Genomic DNA, 25,949 nt, shown 5'->3' with positions numbered 1-25,949 from the left:
GGACGGTGCCACACCACTTCACGTAGCGGCAAAGAAAGGAAATATTGAAATTCTCAAACTATTGCTCGCTTCTGGAATTGTTGCTGATGACAGGGACGTAGTGAGTAAAAATTTTCTATAATTTCGTTTTTGTTCTCAGTTTCATACTTAATATATCCTTTAAATTCCACCTTAAATTTAAAATCACAAATAATATCAACATAGTTTTAAATCTATTTATATATATTTGCTTGGAATTGAAAGAGGATCAACGAATTTTCCATGCTTCCAATACTTGTAATCTCATCGAAATCGGTAAAATCGACCATTTTCCAATCAAATCAATTGGTCTCTTGATTTAATTGGGGTTTCACTGCGATAGAAATTGAAAGAAGCTTCACATAACTCCCCGCCATGAATTCGCCCACAATATATTTTAATCTACATTGCACTGTACAAAACCTAGAGTTGACCTTATAAAATAATTTTATATAATGCCTTGAATGGAAATTTTAAATGCAAAAGTCGAATATCAGAGTTCAATTATGCTTTAAATAGAAACATTGATTTCGAACGCGCCATCGTTTTATCCAAGAACCTACTAATACGCTGTGACCTTCTGCTTGTGTGGTGATAAAACTTCGCAAATGCTCTTGTGGAGGCAAGCTGTATAAGGGTTTAACTTTAGTCAAATCAGACTGTTACTTCCATAATAGGATTTTTTGGATTATCAATTTTTATACTAATTAGTGGCAATCTGATTCAAAACTTTCTAAGAACACTCCTAGGCATATAAATTACATTTGTGTGAAATCTTAAAAAAACACATTGGCCAACTCTAATTTAATTCCATAGAGAACAAACTCTCTATCTCCCTCTCTCACACACGCGCACCCACACAAAGTGCCTTTTATAAATACGGAGAGATAGGAGAAAAAAAGCATCTTTTATAAATACTTAGAAATAATAAGCGAAAAAAGTGTTCTTCTTTTAAATAATTAGAAATAAAAAAGAGAAAAGTACTTGAAAATCGATGGCCATGTTATGTTCGATTTACCACTTAAATTCTTAATTAAGTTCTACATGTTAGCCGGGTTGACCTTGTGATAATATCATCGAAAATAAGAACTTTAATTCAAATAATTCAAATAATAAAAATACTTCTATTCTAAAAACATTTCAAAACAGGAGATAATTACTTTGGAATCACTTGACGGATAAACATTCGTTTTTTAAAATAATAATTTTTTATTATCATTTACTAAGGTGTCATCATAAAAATATTACTTATAACTTACTCAGGATTTATACAAACTATTAATTTCACCATACATATTGGCTAACAGATGAAATTCACTATTTTTAATTGTATATTTTCTTATAAGAATTTAACATTTTATTTAAATTTTATTTACAGACATGTAAAAGAAATCTGGAGTAATCGCGCCGCAAATTCATAAAAAAATGTTTATAACAATAAAAATATTTAAACGAACGATTACTTTCTCTAATACTGAGATTTTGATAATGTTTTAAATAATTATTTAGATGTTTAAACTACTAGATTATAAAATTATATAAAAAGAATTTTTGCAGTTGCGAGGTGATTCTGCTTCATGTAGCGTATTTTATGAATTATTTTATACGTATATTTATAGACATATGGAATATTGTTACGAAATACAAAGTGTCCACACACACACACACGCACACACATACACACACACACACACATATATATATATATATATATATATATATATATATATATATATATATATACATATATATATATATTCGTAGGTGTGATGTATCCTCTGTTTTTATGTCACTACAAAATATAATATTGATTCATTAGGATTCCTTCAATGAAATATTTTCCACTTTAATACCATTTTTCTTAAGTAATACTATAAAAACCATATTTAATAAAGTAAATGTATTTTTCTCGTCGAATATGTTTATAAAACACACAAATTAATGGTGGTCAATATTTATTTTTATTATTTAAAATTTTTGAGTAGAATTGTAGATCACTGTGGCCAGTATCGACTCCATAGATCGCGACTCTTGGTTACCTGCGCAACGATCGATGCGGTTAGAAAATTCTTGTTTGATACAGAATCACATTGAATCCTTCGATAGTTTGGATAATATCACCTGTGTGAGCTATGTCTACAAATGAAACAGTAGTCTCTCAACAAGACTGTTGATCAATAATTGATTCTTCCGCTCAGCGTCTTTAGTGACCTGTCTTTGACTGGTTCTTTAGTCCTTCGCCAAGGCACATTACTGTTATGCTGCTCCCCATGACATCGTCAGAGCCCCGTTAGGTTCTTCATGTTCTATGCTGATGCGCAAACGCTGTTACATGAGCTAGAAAAGTCTACCAATGACATGGATCTTTACATTAATATGGATGAGACAAAGTTTATGTGAAGGGAAGATCAAAGATCAAGATAGAACAGCACTGAAAGAATCATTGAATTTACATACGTGGGGATCAAAATATTTTCCACAGAGAGAGATATCGAAATTGGTATTTCAAAAGCATGGGCTGTATACGATAAGTTGCGGTCAATATGAACTTCAAAGTATGAAATAGACGAAATATTTAAATGATATAGACACAAGAATACTGTTAAATTCTACAAATTTTAGATATTTATTTTGCTATTAGCTGGTTATTAGTAGCTGTTGCTACTAATAGGTCACCATACTTTTATTGCGAGTAGTTCACTTCGTATGAAGGAAACAGAAATAATTTAACTATGGTTGCTCTATTATTTGTAGGGCTATGACAAGAGAATATTCTTTTAATTATTTTGACTCTCGAGTATATATCAATAAATATTTTATATGTTTTTAGATAGAGTGATGTGGTTCTCGGGTAATTAACTCTGTCTAACTGTGTCGGATATATACTAGAGAGTCAAAACAATGATAAAAATATTTTCGTGTCATAGGCCTGATTTTTTATTTAAGAGCAGCAAACACTAATGCTCATTTTCCAATTGTATCACATAAATTGAAAATGTTCCACGAAAACTGTTGTCTAAATAAGAGGACGTAGTTATTTTTTCCAAATAAAATATTGCTATGTATTTTCTTCCCCACGGAAGCAAAATGTGACACAAGGTCGTTCTTAATGTGAGGAAAACCATCTCCTCAAAAATTTGCACTCTGGAAGGCAAAAATAAAAATTGTCTTAGTAAAGAAGAGTTTTCTTTTATATTGATTAAGGACAAATTTACTTATTTCATGCAAGCGTGACTACCCAAATATATACCATATGAAACGAAATACTATGCAATAATTTTCATAAAACACCCCTATCATATACAAACAATTGTCAATTATCTGATTCCATTTATTTGATTTATATTTATTAGTGTTGTGGCTCTAAAATAGTCATTGGTCACAAAAAAGAAACATCTTCCCTTAGATTAGTTAGAAAAGATAAAATATATTGAAATTAAACAACATATACAAGGGGCAATCGTCGTAGTAAGTACACCCAAGATGACTATGAAATTACACTGACTGTCACGAGAGCCGTAACTCAATTTATACAGTTCGGAAGAGTTCATATCTTGTGCATGCGTGATCCCAACAATGAGGTAAACTTGTAGTGATATAAAGTTAATGACATAATAATAACATGAAATAAACGAAATGCCATACCTATATTATAGGCCTTACATATAGACGGAATTAAACAAAATACGATGTAAATTGGCTAAAATCTATTTTACACAGAACATCATATACGCCATACTGTCGAGTATATTTTTATAGCACACACACACGCATATATATATATATATATATATATATATATATATATATATATATATATATATACACATATATATACGCGCACCCCCCATATATATATATATATATATATATATATATATATATATATATATATATATATGAAGAAAAAGAGAGGAGAAGGAGAGAAGTTATAAAGAGTTATGAAAAATGTGTAATATGTCAGATAGAAGTAGGAGAATTGAAAACAATATGATGATGAAAGTAAAACTTATTCTTTTAACTTCTTTTAACTTATTTATCGTTTTTCTTAGACATCTTATAAAGTTTGCAATGTTACTTCACTCACTGGAGATGTAAGTATTGAGAACTTCTACCACAATATTTCAAGAAAATCTACATTTCTTTTAAACTCCTTTAAGCGTATAGCAACAAAAAAACGGCCGCAGTCAGAGAATAAGGAAAGTGCTAAACGCAGTGAGATAGACATATTCATTTCAATTAACATTACTCTATTTTTATGTTTGGTTTTATTTTTTAATGTGCTTTATTGTAGTTTCATTGATGAGTCAGAAATTTAATTTTACATCTCATTCTAAACAAGCACCTTGAATCTGGCTTTAGTTAGTGTAACAGTTTAGACAAATGTCGAATTTGATTGTCATGTTTGCTTTTCTGTATTTCTGTCTTTTTTTTGGTAAATACTTTTCAGTTGCCTTCGTTTCAGGATGGAAGGACTGCTTTGCATATTGCTAGTGAAAATGGTTTTACTGAAGTGTGTGATTTGCTTTTGGAATATGGGGCGAGTTCCAATGCAGAAACATTGGTAAGTAGTTACATGAATTATTTGCTGTGCAAGAACAGATCATATTTCACATTTATCTGACAATATATTTCTGATGAAAATATAGCATATATTTCTGATGAAAACATAGCATAATATAAATTTTAGTTATGGAACGCCATTTTTTATGATGGCATACTAATATGAGACTATGTTATAAGGATCCATATTCTAAACTTTATTGGAAATATAAACACATGCGATTATTTTAAAGATCAAACGATTTAAGCATAGCTATAGACTTATAACACGTAGTAAGTGAAATGGAAAATGTTTTGAAGCGAGATTACAGATTATGTTTAATCGAGATGCTTCGCTCTTCAAAGTCTATAAATATATCGCTTGTAAATAATATTTGATATTCTATCTTGTAGTTGAACTAATTTTAATGATTTATCTGTAAAGTAATTTGATAAATATTTTCAGTGTCAAATATTGATATAAAAATGAGTAAATATTTGGTGTTCAGTGTATGATGTTATAAATAGTTAAAGCTATGATTGAGGAAAAGAAATAAACTGCTTATTAGGAAGCTAATGAGAGATTGGAGTCTCCCAATTAACTATTTCAGAGATGTGTGAAACTTACCACAACTATCGAACTGCGTTTCTTAAATGCATTCTATTCAAATGTGCTTTTTTTGGTATCTTAAAAATTTACTATACACGTTTTCTTGTAAAAATGATTTCTGACCAATTTAGAAAAAAAGAACAACTACAGAATAATACTTCCTTTTCGTTTGAAATTTATATGAGAAATAAATGCAAAATCCCTATGCGATATAATTATTAACAAAATTATATGATTACTATTATAAATAATTGTTTATGATGAATTTTAAATAGTTATTGATGGATGATATATGCAAGTGGCCAACAAACTGTAAGCGAACGTTTATACGCAATCCATATCGTTTCAGTTCATTTTCATATCTGAGTTTCATTCCAAACACTCAAAAATAAGGATATCATTCAAGTTTTTACGAGAAAATAGAAAAAAAAACTTATTTTGACAGCTATTCACATTTTTTTCTCTACTTTGAAAAATCCCGTTATTTTCAAGGTGACATAACGAAATTATATATTACATATATGGTTACTGTTTGCTTCATCTTTGACAACCCTTTAGTCATGGATATTTCTCTGTTAACCATATTCTGACTGTTAATGTACAAATATATCCTTCCATTGTAATGTTTTATTTAGATGTTAATTCAAACTCCTAGTTGTGAAAAAAATAATAATAATAATAATACAATTTTAACCACCTTTGCAGAGTTCTGAAAACAAAATCTTTAAAATAAGTTTGGCAAATTTTGAACTTTGAATTATATTAATTTGCGCCAAGACAGACACTTTCGATTCATGTTTTGCATTACGCCGTTTATTTTTGGTTTTGAATTAGCATTTTACAAACTTACTTGTTCGCTGAAAAACATTAAAATAAATTACACTGGACTATTTAAGCATGGAAGATTCTTAAAAATAAAGTCGTAGAATTTACCGAAAAAAAGTATGTAATAAAATTTATTTTAATGTATCCACAAAAATATTTTAGAAGAAAAGCAAACCATTGTGGATCAAAATTATTAAACAAATCATTTAGAAAACTTATGATGGTTTTATTCACATGAGAAAAAAAATAAGTGAACACACTGTGTGGATCTTATTGAGTGATGTCCTAAAATCAGGAAGATTAAGTCAACATTGTAAATCATATAAGACATTGTTTTTAATAATTAAAATTCAAAATGAATTCATATGAGAATTGAATTATATCCATTCAAGTAATATGCATAACTTTTAAAATTGATCTTTCTTACCTTCATATTTTAGAAGGAAATGACGCCACTACATTTATCTGCAAACCATGGGCACGTAGAAGTTGTTAGTAAACTTCTTCATTATGGTTGCGGGGTAAATGCACAGAACTTTGTAAGTAAACAGACTTTATTTGATTTTCGTACTCTCATTTAATTGTTATTTTGGTTCGTCAGTTGAGCTCTTACATGTACGCCCCTTTTCCCTTATTAAGAGTACATAGCCATTGTTTTTTATCAATATAAAAATGTTTCTATAATAATATTAGTTCATTCTCATTGAATACAACACTCGTTCAGTCACATTTTAAAAGCACAACAGTTAAAATCATCAGTTTCTATTATGTTTTTTTGCAGATGGTTAAAACAAATGTATTTATACGCTGTATGATGTGCTGACAACAGTGGAGATAATTCAATAGGAAAATATAATAATAAATATAATAATTAATATAATAATAATAAATATAATAATAATAAATATAATAATATTAAATATAATTATAAATATAATAATAATAAATATAATAATAAAAAAATAAAAATAAATATATAATAATACATATAATAATAAATATAATAAAAAATTAATAATAACACATAAAATAATAAATATAATAATAATAAATATAATAATAATAACTATGAAAATAATAAATATAATAATAATAAATATAATAATAAATATAATAAGAATAAATATAATAATAATAAATATAATAAAAATAAATACAATAATTAATATAATAATAAATATAATAACGATAAATATAATGATAATACATATAATAACAATAAATATAATAATAAATATACTAATAATAATTATATTAAAATGAAATATAATAATAAATACAATTATAAATATAATAACAATAAATACAATAATAATAAATATAATAACAATAAATATAATAATAATAAATATAAAAATAATAAATATAAAAATAATAAATATAGTAATAATAAATATAATAATAAATATAATAATAAATATCATAATAATAAATATAATAATAATGAATATGATAATAATAAATATTATAATAATAATTGAATAAAAATAAATATAATAATAATAAATATAATAATAATAAATAGAATAATACATATAAAATAATAAATATAATAATAATAAATATAATATTAATAAATATAATAATAATAAATATAATAATAAATATAATAATAATAAAAAAAATAAAAAAATTAATAATATTAAATATACTATTAATAAATATAATACTAATAAATATAATAATAATTATAATAATAAATATAATAACAATAAATACAATAATAATAAATATAATAACAATAAATATAATAATAATAAATATATTATAATAAATATAATAACAAGAAATATAATAATAAATATAATAATAAATTAAAAAACAATAAATATAATAATAATAAATATAATAACAATAAATATAATAATAAACTATATAATAAGAATAAATATAATAATAATAAATATAATAATAATAAATATAATAATAAAAATAATATAAAATATAATAAAACTAAATATAATAATAATAAATATATTAATAACTATAATAATAAATATACTAATAAAAATATACTAATAAAAAATATACTAAAATTAAATACAATAATAATAAATAAAATAATAATAACTATAATAATAAATATAATAATAAATATAATAATAAATATAATAATAATAAATATACTAAGATTAAATATAAAAATAATAAATATACTAATAATAAACAAACTAATAATAAGTATAATAATAATAAATATAATTATAATAAATATAATAAAAATAAATATAAAACAAAAAATACAACAATAATAAATATAAAATTAATAAATATAATAATAAGTACAATCATAATTAAATATAATAATAATATATATAATAATAAATATAATAATAATAAATATAACAATAATAAATATAATTATAATAAATATTATAATAATAAATATAATTATAATAATTATAATAATAAATATAATAAATATAAATACAATTATAACAAATATAATAATAAAAAATATAATAATAATAAATATAATTAAATTAAATATAATAATAATAAATATAATAATAATAAACAAAATAATAACAAATATAATAATAAATATAACAATAAATAAAATAATAAATATAATAACAAAAAATATAATAAAAATAAATATAATAATAATAAATATAATAATAATAAATACAATAACAATAAATATAATAATAATAAATATAATAATAATAAATATAATAATAATAAATATAATAATAATAAATACTATAATAATAAATATAATAATAAATATAAAAATAAATATAAGTATAATATATATAGTAATAATAAATATAATATAAATAAATATAATAATAATAAATATAAAAACAATAAATATCATAATAAACATAATTATAATAAATATAATAATAATAAATATAATTATAATAAATATAATAATAATAAATATACTAATCAAAATAGAATAGAAATAAATATAATAATAATAAATATATTAATAATAAATATAATGATAATAAATATAATAATAATAAATATGAAAATAATTAATATAATAATAGTAAATATAATAACAATAAATATAAAAAAAATAATAAATATAATAATCATAAATATAATAATAATAAATATAATAAAAATAAATATAATAACAATAAATATAATAATAATAAATATAATAATAAAAAATATAATAATAATAAATATAATAATAATAAATATAATAATCATAAATATAATAACAATAAATATAATAAAAATAAATATAATAACAATAAATATAATAACAATAAATATAATAACAATAAATATAATAATAATATAATAATAAAAAATATAATAATAATAATAAATATAATAATAATAAATATAATAATCATAAATATAATAACAATAAATATAATAAAAATAAATATAATAACAATAAATATAATAATAACAAATATAATAATAAAAAATATAATAATAATTAATATAATAATAATAAATATAAAAATAACAAATATAATAAGAATAAAAATAATAATCATAAATATAATAACAATAGAGTTTATAATAATAAATATAATAACAATAAATATAATTATAAATATTATAACAATAAATAAAATAATAATAAATAAAATAATTATAAATATAATAATAATAAATATAATAATAAATATAATAACAATAAATATAATAATAATAAATATAATAATAATAAATATAATAATAATTATTATAATAATAATAAATATAATTACAATAAATATAATAATAATAAATATAATAATAATAAATATAATAATAATAAATATAATAACAATTAATATGATAATAATTAATATAATAATAATAAATATAGTAATAATAAATATAATAATAATAAATATAATAATAATAAAAAATAAACATTAATATAATAATAATTAATTTCATTATAATAATATAATAATCAATATAATTATCATAAATATAATAATAATAATAAATATAATAATTATAAATATAATAATAATAAATATAATAACAATAAATACAATAATAAATAAAATAATAAAAAATATAATAATAATAATATAATAAAAATAAATACAATAATAATAAATATTATAACAAGAAATATAATAATAATAAATATAATTATAATAAATATAATAATAATAAATACTATAATAATAAATATAATAATAAATATAAAAATAAATATAAGTATAATATATATAGTAATAAAAAATATAATATAAATAAATATAATAATAATAAATATAAAAACAATAAATATAATAATAAACATAATTATAATAAATATAATAATAATAAATATAATTATAATAAATATAATAATAATAAATATACTAATCAAAATAGAATAGAAATAAATATAATAATAATAAATATATTAATAATAAATATAATGATAATAAATATAATAATAATAAATATGAAAATAATTAATATAATAATAGTAAATATAATAACAATAAATATAAAAAAATAATAAATATAATAATCATAAATATAATAATAATAAATATAATAAAAATAAATATAATAACAATAAATATAATAATAATAAATATAATAATAAAAAATATAATAATAATAAATATAATAATAATAAATATAATAATCATAAATATAATAACAAAAAATATAATAAAAATAAATATAATAACAATAAATATAATAACAATAAATATAATAACAATAAATATAATAATAATATAATAATAAAAAATATAATAATAATAAATATAATAATAATAAATATAATAATCATAAATATAATAACAATAAATATAATAAAAATAAATATAATAACAATAAATATAATAATGACAAATATAATAATAAAAAATATAATAATAATTAATATAATAATAATAAATATAATAATAACAAATATAATAAGAATAAAAATAATAATCATAAATATAATAACAATAGAGTTTATTATAATAAATATAATAACAATAAATATAATTATAAATATTATAACAATAAATAAAATAATAATAAATATAATAATTATAAATATAATAATAATAAATATAATAATAAATATAATAACAATAAATATAATAATAATAAATATAATAATAATAAATATAATAATAATTATTATAATAATAATAAATATAATTACAATAAATATAATAATAATAAATATAATAATAATAAATATAATAATAATAAATATAATAACAATTAATATGATAATAATTAATATAATAATAATAAATATAGTAATAATAAATATAATAATAATAAATATAATAATAATAAAAAAATAAACATTAATATAATAATAATTAATTTCATTATAATAATATAATAATCAATATAATTATCATAAATATAATAATAATAATAAATATAATAATAATAAATATAATAATAATAAATATAATAACAATAAATACAATAATAAATAAAATAATAAAAAATATAATAATAATAATATAATAAAAATAAATACAATAATAATAAATATTATAACAAGAAATATAATAATAATAAATATAATTATAATAAATATAATAACAATATATAATAACAATAAATATAATAACAACAAATATAATAATAAATATAATAATAATAAATATAATAATAATAAATATAATAATAAATATAATAACAATAAATATAATTATAATAAATATAATAATAATGAATATAATAATAAATATAATAAAAATAAATATGATAATAATAAAGATAATTATAAGAAATACAATAATAATAAATATAATAATAAATATAATAATAATAAATATAATACTAATAAATATTAAAATAATAAATATAATAACAATAAATATAATAACAATAAATATAAAAATAATAAATATAATAATAATAAATATAATAATTATAAATATAATAATAATAAATATAATAACAATAAATATAATAATAATAAATATAATAACAATAAACATAATAACAATAAATATAATAATAATAATAATAAATATAATAATAATAAATATAATAATAAATATAATAACAATAAATATAATAATAATAAATATAATAACAATAAATATAATTACAATAAATATAATAATAATAAATAGAATAATAACAAAAAAATAATAATATATATAATAATAAATATAATAACAATGAATATAATAATACTAAATATAATAATAAATATAATAATAGATATAATAATAATAACTATAATAATAAAAAAATATAATAATAATAAATATAATAATAATAAATATAATAACAATAAATATAATAATATTAAATATAATAACAATAAATATAATAACAATAAATATAATATTAATAAATATAATATTAATAAATATAATAGTAATAAATATAATAATAATAAATATAATAATAATAATAAAAAATAACAATAAATAGTATAACAATAAATAGAATAATAATGAATATAATAATAATAAATATAATAATAATAAATATAATAACAATAAATATAATAATATTAAATTTAATAATAATAAATATAATAATAAATATAATGATAATAAATATAATAATAATAAATATAATATCATAAATATAATAAAAAAAATAATAATAATAAATATAATAATCATAAATATAATAATAATAGATATAATAATAATAAATATAATAACAACACTGCAACTATGTTTCCATTTATGTTAATTGAAGACTAAAATATTTTTCAACAAAACAGTGCTTAAATTTCTCATTCCTTTGCGCGGTTTTATTATAAACAGTTGCTAAACATTAGTTAGTAAAGAGTTGTTGAACATTAGTTATGTGAACAGTTGCTAAACATTAGTTATTAAAAGAGATTCTAAACATTAGTTATGTAAACAGTTGCTAAACATTAGTTATGAAAACAGATGATTAACATTAGTTATCTAAACTGTTTCTAAAAATTTATTATGTAAACAGTGGCAATACATTAGTTATATTAACAGTTGCTGAACATTAGTTATGTAAACAGTTGCTAAGCATAAGTGATGTAAACAGTGACTAAAAATTAGTTATGTTAACAGATACTAAATATTAGTTATGTAAAAAGCTGCCAAAAAATAGTTATGTAAAGAGTGGCTAAATATTTGTTATGTAAACAATTGCTAAATATTGGTTATGTAAACAGTTGCCAAGCATTAATTATCTAAACAGGTGCTAAACATAAGTTAGGTTTACAGTTGCTAAACATTAGTTATTTAAACGGTGACTAAACATAAGTTATATAATAAATATAATAATAATAAATATAATAATAATAAATACAATAATAATAAATATACTAATAAAAATAGAATAATAATAAATATAATAATAATAAATATAATAATAAATATAATTGTAATAAATATAATAATAATAAATATAATAATAATAAATATAATAATAGTAAATATAATAATAAATATAAAATAATAAATATAATAATAATAAATATAGTAATAATAAATACATTAAAAATAAATATAATAATAATAAATACAATAATAATAAATATAATAACAATAAATATAATAATAATAAATATAATAAAAATAAATATAATAATAATAAATATAATAACAATAAATATAATTATACATATTACAACTATAAATATAATAATAATAAATATAATAATAATAAATATAATAATAATAAATATAATAATAAATATAATAAAAATAAATTTAATGATAATAAATATAATAATAATAAATTTAATAATAATTAATATAATAATAATGTATATAATTACAAAAAATATAATAATAATAAATATAATAATAATAAATATAATAATAATAAATATAATAACAATAAATATAATAAAAATTAATATAATAATAAATATAATAATATTAAAAATAATAATAATAAATATAATAATAAATATAATAATAATAAATATAATAATAATCAATTAAATAACAATAAATATAATAATAAATATAATAAAAATAAATATAATAAAAAATATAATAATAATAAATATAATCATAATAAATATAATAATAAATATAATAATAATAAATATAATAATAATAAATATAATTATAATAAATATGATAATAATAATAAATATAATTATAATAAATATAATAATAATAAATATAATAATAATAAATATAATAAAAATTAATATAATAACAATAAATATAATAATAATAAATATAATAATAATAAATATAATAATAGATATAATAACAATAAATATAATAATAAATATAATAATAATAAATATAATAATAATAAATATAATAACAATAAATACAATAATATTAAATATCATAACAATTAATATAATAATAATAAATATAATAAAAATAAATATAATAACCATATATAAAACAATAAATATAATAACAATAAATATAATAATAATAAATATAATAATCATTAATATAATAATAATAAATATAATAATAATAAATATAATAACAATAAATATAATAATAATAAATATAATAATAATAAATATAATAATAAATATAATAATAATAAATATAATAATAATAAATATAATAACAATAATAATAAATATAATAATAAATATAATAATAATAAATATAATAACAATAAATATAATAATAAACAATATAATAATAAAAAATATAATAATAATAAATAGATTAACAATAAATATAATAATAATTAATATAATAATAACAAATATTATAACAATAAATATAATAATAATAAATATAATAATAATAAATATAATAATAATAAATGTAATAACAATAAATATAATAATAATAAATATAATAACAATAAATAATATTACAATAAATATAATAATAATAAATATAATAATAACAAATATAATAATAATAAATGTAATAATAATAAATATAATTATAATAAATATAATAATAAATATAATAATAATAAATATAATAATAAGTATAATAATGATAAATATAATAATAATAAATAAAATAATAATAAATATAATAACAATAAACATAATAACAATAAATATAATAATAAATATAATAATAATAAATATAATAATAAATATAATAATAATAAATATAATAACAATAAATAAACTAATAATAAATATAATAATAATAAATATAATAACAATAAATATAATAACAATAAATATGATAATAATAAATATAATAATAATAAATATAATAATAATAAATATAATAATAATAAATATAATAACAACACTGCAACTATGTTTCCATTTATGTTAATTGAAGATTAAAATATTTTTCAACAAAACGGTGCTAAAATTTCTTATTCCTTTGCGCGGTTTTATTATAAACAGTTGCTAAACATTAGTTAGTAAAGAGTTGTTAAACATTAGTTATGTGAACAGTTGCTAAACATTAGTTATGAAAAGAGATTCTAAACATTAGTTATGTAAACAGTTGCTAAACATTAGTTATGAAAACAGATGATTAACATTAGTTATCTAAACCGTTGCTAAACATTTATTATGTAAACAGTTGCAATACATTAGTTATGTTAACAGTTGCTAAACATTAGTTATGTAAACAGTTGCTAAACATTAGTTATGTAAACAGTGACTAAAAATTAGTTATGTTAACAGTTACTAAATATTAGTTATGTAAACAGCTGCCAAAAATTAGTTATGTAAAGAGTGGCTAAATATTTGTTATGTAAACAATTGCTAAATATTGGTTATGTAAACAGTTGCTAAGCATTAATTATCTAAACAGATGCTAAACATAAGTTAGGTTTATAGTTGCTAAACATTAGTTATTTAAACGGTGACTAAACATTAGTTATATAAATAGTTGTTAAAGATTAGTTATATAAACTGTTCTAAATAAGGTTATGTAAACACTTTCGTAACATAAATTATGTAAACAGTTGCTAAACTTTAGTTATGTAAACAGTTGCTTAACATTAATTATGTAAAAAGTTGCTGAGCATTAGTTATGTAAACAGTTCCTAAAAATTAGTTATGTAAAAAGTTGCTAAACATTAGTTATCTAAACAGTTGCTAAACATTAGTTATGTGAACAATGACTATACATTAGTTATGTGGACAGTTGCTAAACATTAATTATGTTAACAGTTGGTAAACATTATTATGTGAAGAGTTGCTAAACATTATGTATATAAACAGTTGCTAAACATTAGTTATGTAAACAGTGACTATACATTAGTTATGTGAACAGTTGCTAAGCATTAATTATGTTAACAGTTGGTAAACATTAATTATGTGAAGAGTTGCTACACATTATGTATGTAAACAGTTGCTAAACATTAGTTTTGTCTACAGATACTTAACATTAACTATGTGAACAGATGCTTTACATTAGTTATGTAAACAGTAGCTAAACCTTAGTTATGTAAACAGTTGCTAAATATTAGTTATGTAAATATTGGGAAATATTAGTTATCTAAACAGTTGCTAAACACTAGTAATGTAAACCGTTGCTAAACATTAGTAATGTAAACCGTTGCTTAACATTAGTTATGTAAAGAGTTGCTAAACCTTAGTTATCTAAACAGTTGCTAAACATTAGTTTTTAAAACAGTTGCTAAACATAAGTTTTTAAATAGTTGCTGAGCATTAGGTATGTAAACATTTTCTAAAAATTAGTTTTGTAAACAGTTGCAAAACATTATGTATGTAAACATTTGCTAAACATTATCTATTTAAAGAGTTGCTAAACATTAATAATGTGGACAGTTGCTAAACATTAGTTATGTAAACATTGGGAAAACATGAGTTATGTTAACCGTTTCTAAACATAAGTCATGTAAACCGTTGCTAAACATTAGTAATGTAAAGTTGCTAAACATTAGTTATGTAAACAGTTGCTAAACATTAGTTATGTCAAACGTGGCTTAACATTAGTTATCTAAACAGTTGCTAAATATTATTCATGTAAACAGTCGCTTAACATTAATTATGAGAACAGTTTCTAATATTAGTGATGTGAATAGCTGCTAAACATTAGTTATGTAAACAGTTGTTAGACATTATGCATGTAAACAGTTGCTAAACATTAATTCTGTAAACAGTGGCGAAACATTAGTTATGTGAACAGATGCTAAACATTAGTTATGTAAACAGTTGGTAAACATTAGTTCTGTAACAGGTGCTAAACATTATATCTGATAAACAGTTGCTAAACATTAGTTATGTAAACTGTTGCTAAAAATAAATTATGTGAACACTTGCTAAACATTATATCTGTAAACATTTGCTAAACATTACTTACGTAAACAGTTGCTAAACATTAATGACGTGAAGAGTTGCTAAATATTAATTATGTGAACAGTTGCTTAACCTTAGTTATGTAAACTGTAGCTAAACCTTAGTTATGTAAACAGTGACTAAACATCAGTTATGTAAACATTGGCAAACCATTAGTTATTTAAACAGTTGCTAAACATTAGTTATGTAAACCATTGCTAAACAATCGTTATGTAAACAGTTGCTGAACATTAGTTATGTAAACCGGTGCTAAACATTATGTATGTAAAAAGTTACTAAGCATTAGTAATGTAAAAAGTTGCTTAACATTAGTTATGTAAACAGTTGCTAAACATTAGTTATGTAAAGAATTGCTTAACATTTGTTATCTAAACAGTTGCTAAACATTAGTTTTTAAAACATTTGCTAAACATAAGTTATGTAAACAGTTGGTAAACATTACGTATGTAAACATTTGGCAAACATTATGTATGTAAAGAGTTGCTAAACATTAATTATTTTGACAGTTGCTAAACATTAGTTATGTTGACAGTTGCTAAACATTAGTTATGTTGACAGTTGCTAAACATTAGTTATGTTGACAGTTGCTAAACATTAGTTATGTAAACAGTTGCTAAACGTTAGTTATGGAAACAGTTGCCAAACATTAGTTATGTAAACAGTTGCTAAACAATAGTTATCTAAACAGTTGCTAAATATTAGTTATGTAAACAGCTGCTAAACAATAGTTATCTAAACAGTTGTTAAACATTAGTTATGTAAACAGTTGCTAAATATTAGTTATGAAAACAGTTGCTAAACATTAGTTTTGTAAACAGTTGCTAAACATTAGTTATGCAAACAGTTGCTAAACAGTAGTTATGTAAACAGTTACTAAACATTAGTTTTACTAAACATTAGTTATGCAAACAGTTGCTAAACTTTAGTTATGTAAACAGCTGCAAAACATTAGTTATGTAAACAGTTGCTAAACAATAGTTATCTAAACAGTTGCTAAACATTAGTTATGAAAACAGTTGCTAAACATTAGTTATGTAAACAGTTGCTAAACATTAGTTATGCAAACAGTTGCTAAACATTAGTTATGCAAACAGTTGCTAGACATTAGTTATGTTAACAGTTGCTAAACCTTTGTTGTGTAAACAGTTTCTAAACTGTAGTTATGTAAACAGTTGCTAAACCTTTTTTTGTGTAAACAGTTTCTAAACTTTAGTTATGCAAACAGTTGCTAAACATTAGTCATGTATACAGTTGCTAAACATTAATTATCTAACTAGTGGCTAAACATTAGTTATGTCAACAGTTGCTAAACATTAGTTATGGAAACAGTTGCTAAACATTAGTTATGTTAACAGTTGCTAAACTTTAGTTATGTCAACAGTTGCTAAACATTAGTTATGTTAACAGTTGCTAAACATTAGTTATGTTAACAGTTGCTAAGCATTAGTTATATAAATAGTTGCTAAACATTAGTTATTTTAAGAGTTGATAAAGATTAATAATGATAACAGTTGCTAAACATTAGTCACATAAACATTTCGCCTGCATTATTCACTATAGAATATCAGACAAAGTAGTGGAGAAAGCAAGATTAGTATTTGAAAATATTTTGTTTTATCTTATTTATGTAACTTAATGCTTTCGTTATTTTGTGCTGGACATTGAATCTCTTGATGCTCTCTCGCTGTGATCAACTCTTCCCTAATGGTATATGCAAAACTATGTCTTGCAAATATAAAGTTTACTGAATGTCTCATCAGAAACGCATATTTTTGTTTTTCAGTTAGAAATGTATGACAGCTCATAGGTGACTTATTTACAATATAAAGTTTAATGTGACAAATGATTAAAGTCACTAACATTCAATCAACTAGTTATAAAATTTATGATATTGATTCTATTATGTCTTGGTGTATTTTAGATAAATCACCTATAGAGATTGTTATATTTGTAAAAGAGCCCATGCCCTAATATGTAGTATTGGCTAAGGAATTATGGGTTCATTTATTGCAAACGAATTGGTTCCTACTTCGTCCTACATAAAGTTTAATCGAAATGAACTTAAATATGAACTTAAACAAAAGTTAAATCATGCATGTCTTATATTTCTATTATGTATATTTCTAATCTCGTAAACCATTTATACAGAAGTGTTTTAGTCCATGTATGTATATATTAATGCGGAGATCTGACGGCTTAACTCCCTTAAAACTAAACAAAACATAAGTAATTATGATTTCCTAGCGTTGTGTACTTATATTCCCAGCTCCGTTAAAATAAAAAAAATATTTTAAAATAAATGTGTACAATTTTTCGTTCTTTTCGTTCTTTTTTAAATCTAAAATATTTATTATTTTACTCGCCACAAATTCTACCTATATCAAAATTTAATAAAAAACATTACCAGTTTTATTTTATGTTATTGGCACATTTATTTCCATCAACATTTGAATATTTTTAATTTATACAACCTTTTTCCGTTTTTAACTTAAAATGACTTGACCAAACATCAAAAACGCCACATGAACATAAAATATATATAATATATATATAAAATATATAAAATGTATATATAAAGACTTTAGAACAATATAAATTAGACTTTATTGAACATATATTATGCAGTAATAGACCTGAAAAGAAATCATTTGGTTTACACCTATTTTTAACTACATCGTTAAAACTAACCAAGGAAAAAAATCAGAATGTTATTAAGCTACATTTCCTCTCAAATTAATAACATATAGTACTAGAAAAGTATATGAAAATACAACTATAAATGTATTCTATCCTAGGCTGACAGAACATACATTAAAGATACTGGTCATAAATGTTCCCAGATTAACACTATAGAACTTTACTTCTTTATATTACCAGAAACTAATAAAGAATAAACTGACATCTATTGTTAAATTGGAAATTAAAATAAAACAAAACTTTTCAATCCTTCGATTTCTCTCTGTTTTCTAAGCCCACATTAAACACTTTATATATATATATATATATATATATATATATATATTGATTATTTTATTATCTTTAAGTATATTATGTTAATTAAATTTTATATCATTTTGTATCATTTGATCACTAGATTATTGAATTTACACGACTGTTTTAGGTTATAATCATTTCATTTGCCTCCCTCATAACTCCATTATAATTATCTAAAATGCCCCTTACAATTTTTTTTTAAATATTTTAACGTGTTTGCAAGTACGTGCACTTACATCAGTTTGTACGTTTGCGTTTTCGTGTATATTAATATACGTATGAATTATATATATATATATATGTATATATATATATATATATATACACACATATATATATATATTATGTCTATTTGTTCTGCCTTCGTCTACATACTGGCTGAACTATCGCCATATAATTATGATTTTCATATTTTGAGCGTGAAGAATTATTCTAATTTCATTGTCGATTCGCTAATCAAATTTTGTAATTTTAATATTTAATGATCAATCATTAAATTCTTTATCCTTATCATATAATATTCAAAACTACATATACTATATATATTCTAGTTAAGAATAGAATTTTTCATATAAAACCTAATGGCTATTTGAATTCTAAATAACAATTTACTTGACGGAAAGTGTTTAATTGTTATGGGAAGAAATGTATTTTGTAGTTTTGTTTTTAGCATCATTTTCCTACTTCAATTCTTAGGTATGTTTATGTTTTTATTTTTATATTTTATATTATCAGTTTTGTATCCACTATTCCCAAGTGCGCTATTATAGATGTTATTACATTTATTCAACGTATTTCATCAGAGGAGTTGTTACTTATTCTGTTTTCAATTAATTTATGTTATAATAGAGTGTGAGTTGTCTGACTAGAGATAGGCATATATAAAATTATCATTTTCTGTCATGTAAGGTTTATAAATGTTAATTTCTACGTTGAAACTGACGTCTAAGAAGTTAACTTGTTTTAAGATACTGTTCATTATATCTATCATCTGTTTATATATCATGTTACATCAGTTACATTATGTCAATTATATAATCCAACTAAGTATGTTGCCAACGTCTAATTCGGGGATCCCTTGGATTTCTCAATTTCTCACATTGCTGAAAAGTATTGCTTGTGCAACGTTTCATAATAATAGAGTATGGGCCAGAGGCTAAAAAGAGTTTAGTTTTGGAGTTGGTAGACATTTTTTTCTATGAGACAATTTCAAGTGTTTCTAGGAGTATTTTTCATGCTGATTTCAAATCTGAAGAAATCTCCAGGCTAAATGTGCGCACTGCTTCAGAAAAAGGGAGATAATACAGAGTGTGTCATTTACGGAAAAAGTTCATTTTCATGGTTCACTTTATGTTAAGTGAAATTTAAATAAGTAGTTTAACACATTAAGTTGATATGTCTATTTTCTTATATGATGTGTTTATTTATTAAATTAAGAGTTTTCAGCAAATAAAATAACTTGTGTAAAGCCATATCAACGAAGACGTTACTTTTTATTGTCCTATCAGTTTTTTTTTCAGATTGCAAAATCCCCATAAAACACTGCAGTTTACATTCCTTTTACAAAAGACATGAAACGCATTTATATGTTTCCAAATATTGTGCCTTTCAAAAATCATGGAAGAAAAACCGGTTTTCAAATACTTTTGGTGATTGCATGACTTTTCTTCATTTTGGGCGGTCATTTACTTTTGTATGCACATTGACTGATATATAAACCTTAATGCTTACAAAGATTGTGACTATATATATATATATAAACATATATATATATATATATATGTATGTATATATATATAAAAGAATATGATAAGAGTTTTTTTTTAGTTATTTTGAAAAAAATTGTTATGAAGTAATACATTTAGAAAAGAAATTGAAAACTAATTGATTGTTCTCTAATCCTAAAAGCTTATGTTATCATTCAATATCTGAGGAGTCAGAATCTTCTGCATTTCATTATTTTTTCTGCAGCATTTCATTATTTTTTCAACTAAATTAAAACAATCTACACACTGGCAAAGGTCGGTACAAGACAGTGTTTGACGAACATAAGAACAACGCCTGGAGTCACAGCTGTTCTTACAGTTACACTTTACTAAATTTATTAATGTTGATGGAGTTTGTGGAAGGTTGCTCCAATGAACAACTAGTGCTTTATTTTCACATTTTCAGTCATGGTTTGTTGGAGAAGAAGCATTAATATCAATGCGAAAACATTGCTGCCAAATAGCAGCCTGATAATTTGCTCTTTCCGCATGCAACCATAAACTATTTTGGCAAGGTGGTAAATTATTATCAAATTTTCCAGTCATGTGAAAAATATTAAAACGGGCAATATTTACAAAAGAAATATTTCTCTGTCCAAACAGAGAGCACACAAATTTTTCTACTTGCTGAAAATGTCAAATGCTAGTTGCAGCCTAATTGCGTGAAAGTTTGAAGAAATTCCCTAGTTTCTTTCATCAATTCAAATGGTTTTATTTTCCCCTTTCCCTTCTGTAATGCTGCGGTTCTCAAATTTTTCCAACCTGTTACACATCAGGATAGCTAGCATTTATTTGTTTCATTGACAAATGATAAAAAATGCTGCTAAAATATTGCAGATTATTTTAATAGATGAGGAAATTTTAAATATAATTTATTTCTACCTGGAATTATTTTAAAACAAATGCAAAACTCATAGTCATGAGATTTGATTCAAAAAATTATATTAAATATGCTTGAAAAACAAACAAACACACACCCACAAACACACACACAAACACATATATATATCTTTATTCAAAATTAAATTTATTGACACAACACACGATTTGATGACATAAAAAAGATATTTGCATATGCCATATATTTATTTATTTAAAAAAAAACTTACCTCACGATGTCTGTGAATCGATTATAGCATTTTTTATGCATTCCAATATTTTGCTTGATCGCTTCGCCAATGTTTTTAAAAGTTGAACAACAGTTAAACATACGAGCAACATTACCTTGCTGAGAGACAAAATTACTCCATTTATTAGCATAATCACACATTTTTTGAAATGTTATTTCAGTAAAAGAAATATTTTTTTAGTCGTATTTTACTCAACATATATCGCACAAACATTCGGAGCGTTCATTTTTTGGCCGAATTTTTAAACTAAGGGAGGTAACTATTGACTGAAAAGACATATTTACTAAATGATTACCTCCCTTACATGATTTTTACGCTCAACTTTTGCAATAACATAACCAAATTAAATTGATAAATATTAAAAAAATGTGCATCGTTCACCTGGAGATCTTTTTAGATTTAGACTCTACGACATCGAATCTCTCCGAACCAAGTGAATTTTTTTCATATAGTTTGTGCGTCGACGGAATGACACGACAATTGAGGCTGGCCCATCATTTATAATATCGGTTTCGCTTTCTGAGAGATTGTCTTTCCATAACAGCTTTTCGTGGTTGACGGGTAATACTCTATCATGTCAAATTGCAGTAAGACACTTTTTTCTTAGCAATCAACCAACAAATAAGGTCCATGGTGTTTATTTATTGGTTTACGTTATACGTCGCTTTAATTTTCAGATTGACTATATCAAGAATTTTTTGCATAATCTGGCGACTTTTGTTTCGGAAGTCATGTTTTTGGTTTTCAAGTAGAATCTACGCTTCATTTTCCTTAAGTTTACCGACTCTTTCACTTATTTGTTGGTACCCTGTTATCACTTTAATTTTCCTGTTAATAATTTTAATTAAGTTAGTAATTAAGTAAGTTTAACTTTTCGTAGCTTTTCATTAAGTTTTTGTTCGTTCTGTATTTTATGCTTATTTATTTGGTTTGTAGAAATCCATTGTTTATCAGATTAAACTAGAATACTGTTGAATTTCCAAATTTTTCTTACAGTTATATCGATTTTTTTCTGGAATACATTTTGTTTTCGTGAAACATTTCCTGTAATATCGTAGAGACCTTTTTCAAAAGATAGCATTTGAGGAATCATAGGCGGTGGTTTCAAGCTTTTGAATTTATATTTTTATGCTGTTATATTATTTTTGTTGTTGTATAGAAAGAGATATGCTTTCCATTTCATACACTTTAAAAAGTTGCCTGTTTTCATTATTAGTCTCAGAAGGTTATACTTTTTATAGGAATATTCGTAAGAGGTCTTAAAATTGATTTTTTCACATGTGTGTGTCGTAAGGTTTAGAAGCGAATATATGTAATGCTTGTATCGTTTTAGTTCCCTAGATGTAAATCCACCGAAACTCCTGAGTGTAACAAACGGTGCTTGATGATTGAACAAAACGTGTTTATAGTATGCTTATCTATGTAAATATCATTGGCTGCATATGTACATACATGTTTCTGAAATGCCTCGTTTTAGAGACATTACTTCATCAGGCCGTGGTGTTGAACATCAAAGCAAAACTCCAGAATGATCAATTCTATAGCAGCCAGGAAATAGCTCCGTACAAGACGCTGTTTTAGAATGGGTTGTATAACTAATGTTTGTGGCATACAGGTTGTATGGGTTGATCGGACACCGCAGCACGTAAAGAATTTGCGGCCCATTTCGGGATCGAGCAGTCTCACCGATTGCGAGAGCGGCAACACTGAATCATCGGATGGCTAAAATATTGATCCCATCCCGCCACAACAAATCCAGACACGCGAAGCTTCTCAGATGATACTTCCAACGACAACGTAGGAAGTTCTGTCACTAATGACTCGATTAATGAAGAGAAAGAACATACTCGATGGCGCTCAGAAGAAGTGCGCAACTTAGAATACGTCACTAGTCCTGTTCTGTTTTATGTGATCAGTATGTGATGAAAGTGGCGAAAGTTTTTGATATTGTCGCTTTCGTAAAACACTTCTTTCTTTAAGTACATAAAGATAATCAATAGGGTTAAAGTATTTTAATGATAATTTAATAACGAGATGAGTTGAAAGCGTTGATTTACACATACGACGCAGTTTGAAATTCGGTTTGTTGGAAGATTGAGAATCGTGTAGAAAAAGAAGGACGAAAAAACTTCTGTGCCTGCCAAATAGTAAAGAGACTTGTACTTTGACGAATATTAGAGTCAAAGTGTTACGGCCGATTTAACGTCATATCAACGCGAATAAAAACGTATCACATAAACAGGAAGTTTATTGAGAATCCTATTTAATCATTTCGTCTATTTGTTTTCAAGCTTTGACAAATTAATTAATGATAAAATTTTTTTTGTAATAAAGCATTTAATTTCTAAAATTCACTGTTTAAGATGATAAACCTCTTCAGGATTTTTATCTTTATTCAGCAAGGTAATACGGCGCTTCATTTAGCAGCAATGGGAAATCACGCAGACACAGCAAAAAGTCTTGTCCAAGCCGACTGTGAATTAGATTTACCAAACTATGTAAGTATATCCTTTCTATAGACAGGCATGCAAGCAAACGTATATGAAACTGTTTTTTACAGTCGTGTATGATTCTCCAAACACGAAATTCAGTTGTAACTCTGCTGCCGTCGGATTATGTAAAACGAAATTTTACTAAGGTTTGTGGTCTAATCGAATAAATAAACGATAGGCGAAGAAGTTGTAATTAATTAGATGAACCATACTATGCACCGTAGAACCAATACTAAGCTATTCATAAAAAATAAAGTATAAGTAAGACAGACGGGTGACCGTGCTACAATATAAAGTATATTATCGAGAAAAGGGAACAAGAATACCCATTTAAAAGGCAAAAGCGTCAGTCATAGGTGAACAGCAAGTTATTCTGTGTAATGCAGAGCATTTTGTTGTGCATGGAGGAAAATGGGTCTTTAAGAAAAGGGCGCTTAATTGTTAAGAATAAATTTG

The 25,949-nt window shown here is 21.4% G+C and overlaps 1 protein-coding gene across 3 annotated transcripts in view; it reads left to right on the top strand.

Moving 5' to 3' along the window:
• The window catches only part of LOC145239855 (uncharacterized), a 251,978-nt gene that overhangs the window by 203,226 nt on the left and 22,803 nt on the right, over positions 1 to 25,949 (top strand). For all 3 annotated transcript variants that reach the window (XM_080103414.1, XM_080103416.1, XM_080103415.1), the window contains 4 exons: positions 2 to 100; positions 4,484 to 4,582; positions 6,436 to 6,534; positions 25,401 to 25,499. In XM_080103414.1, the coding sequence (XP_079959540.1) occupies positions 2 to 100; positions 4,484 to 4,582; positions 6,436 to 6,534; positions 25,401 to 25,499 (396 nt within the window). The remainder of the gene's footprint in view (position 1; positions 101 to 4,483; positions 4,583 to 6,435; positions 6,535 to 25,400; positions 25,500 to 25,949) is intronic.

Source organism: Euprymna scolopes, chromosome 19 (genome assembly GCF_053919585.1).
Source record: "Euprymna scolopes isolate OS-2025 chromosome 19, ASM5391958v1, whole genome shotgun sequence".
In the NCBI taxonomy this organism is placed as follows: domain Eukaryota; kingdom Metazoa; phylum Mollusca; class Cephalopoda; order Sepiida; family Sepiolidae; genus Euprymna; species Euprymna scolopes.
This window is presented reverse-complemented; position numbering and strand designations above follow the sequence as displayed.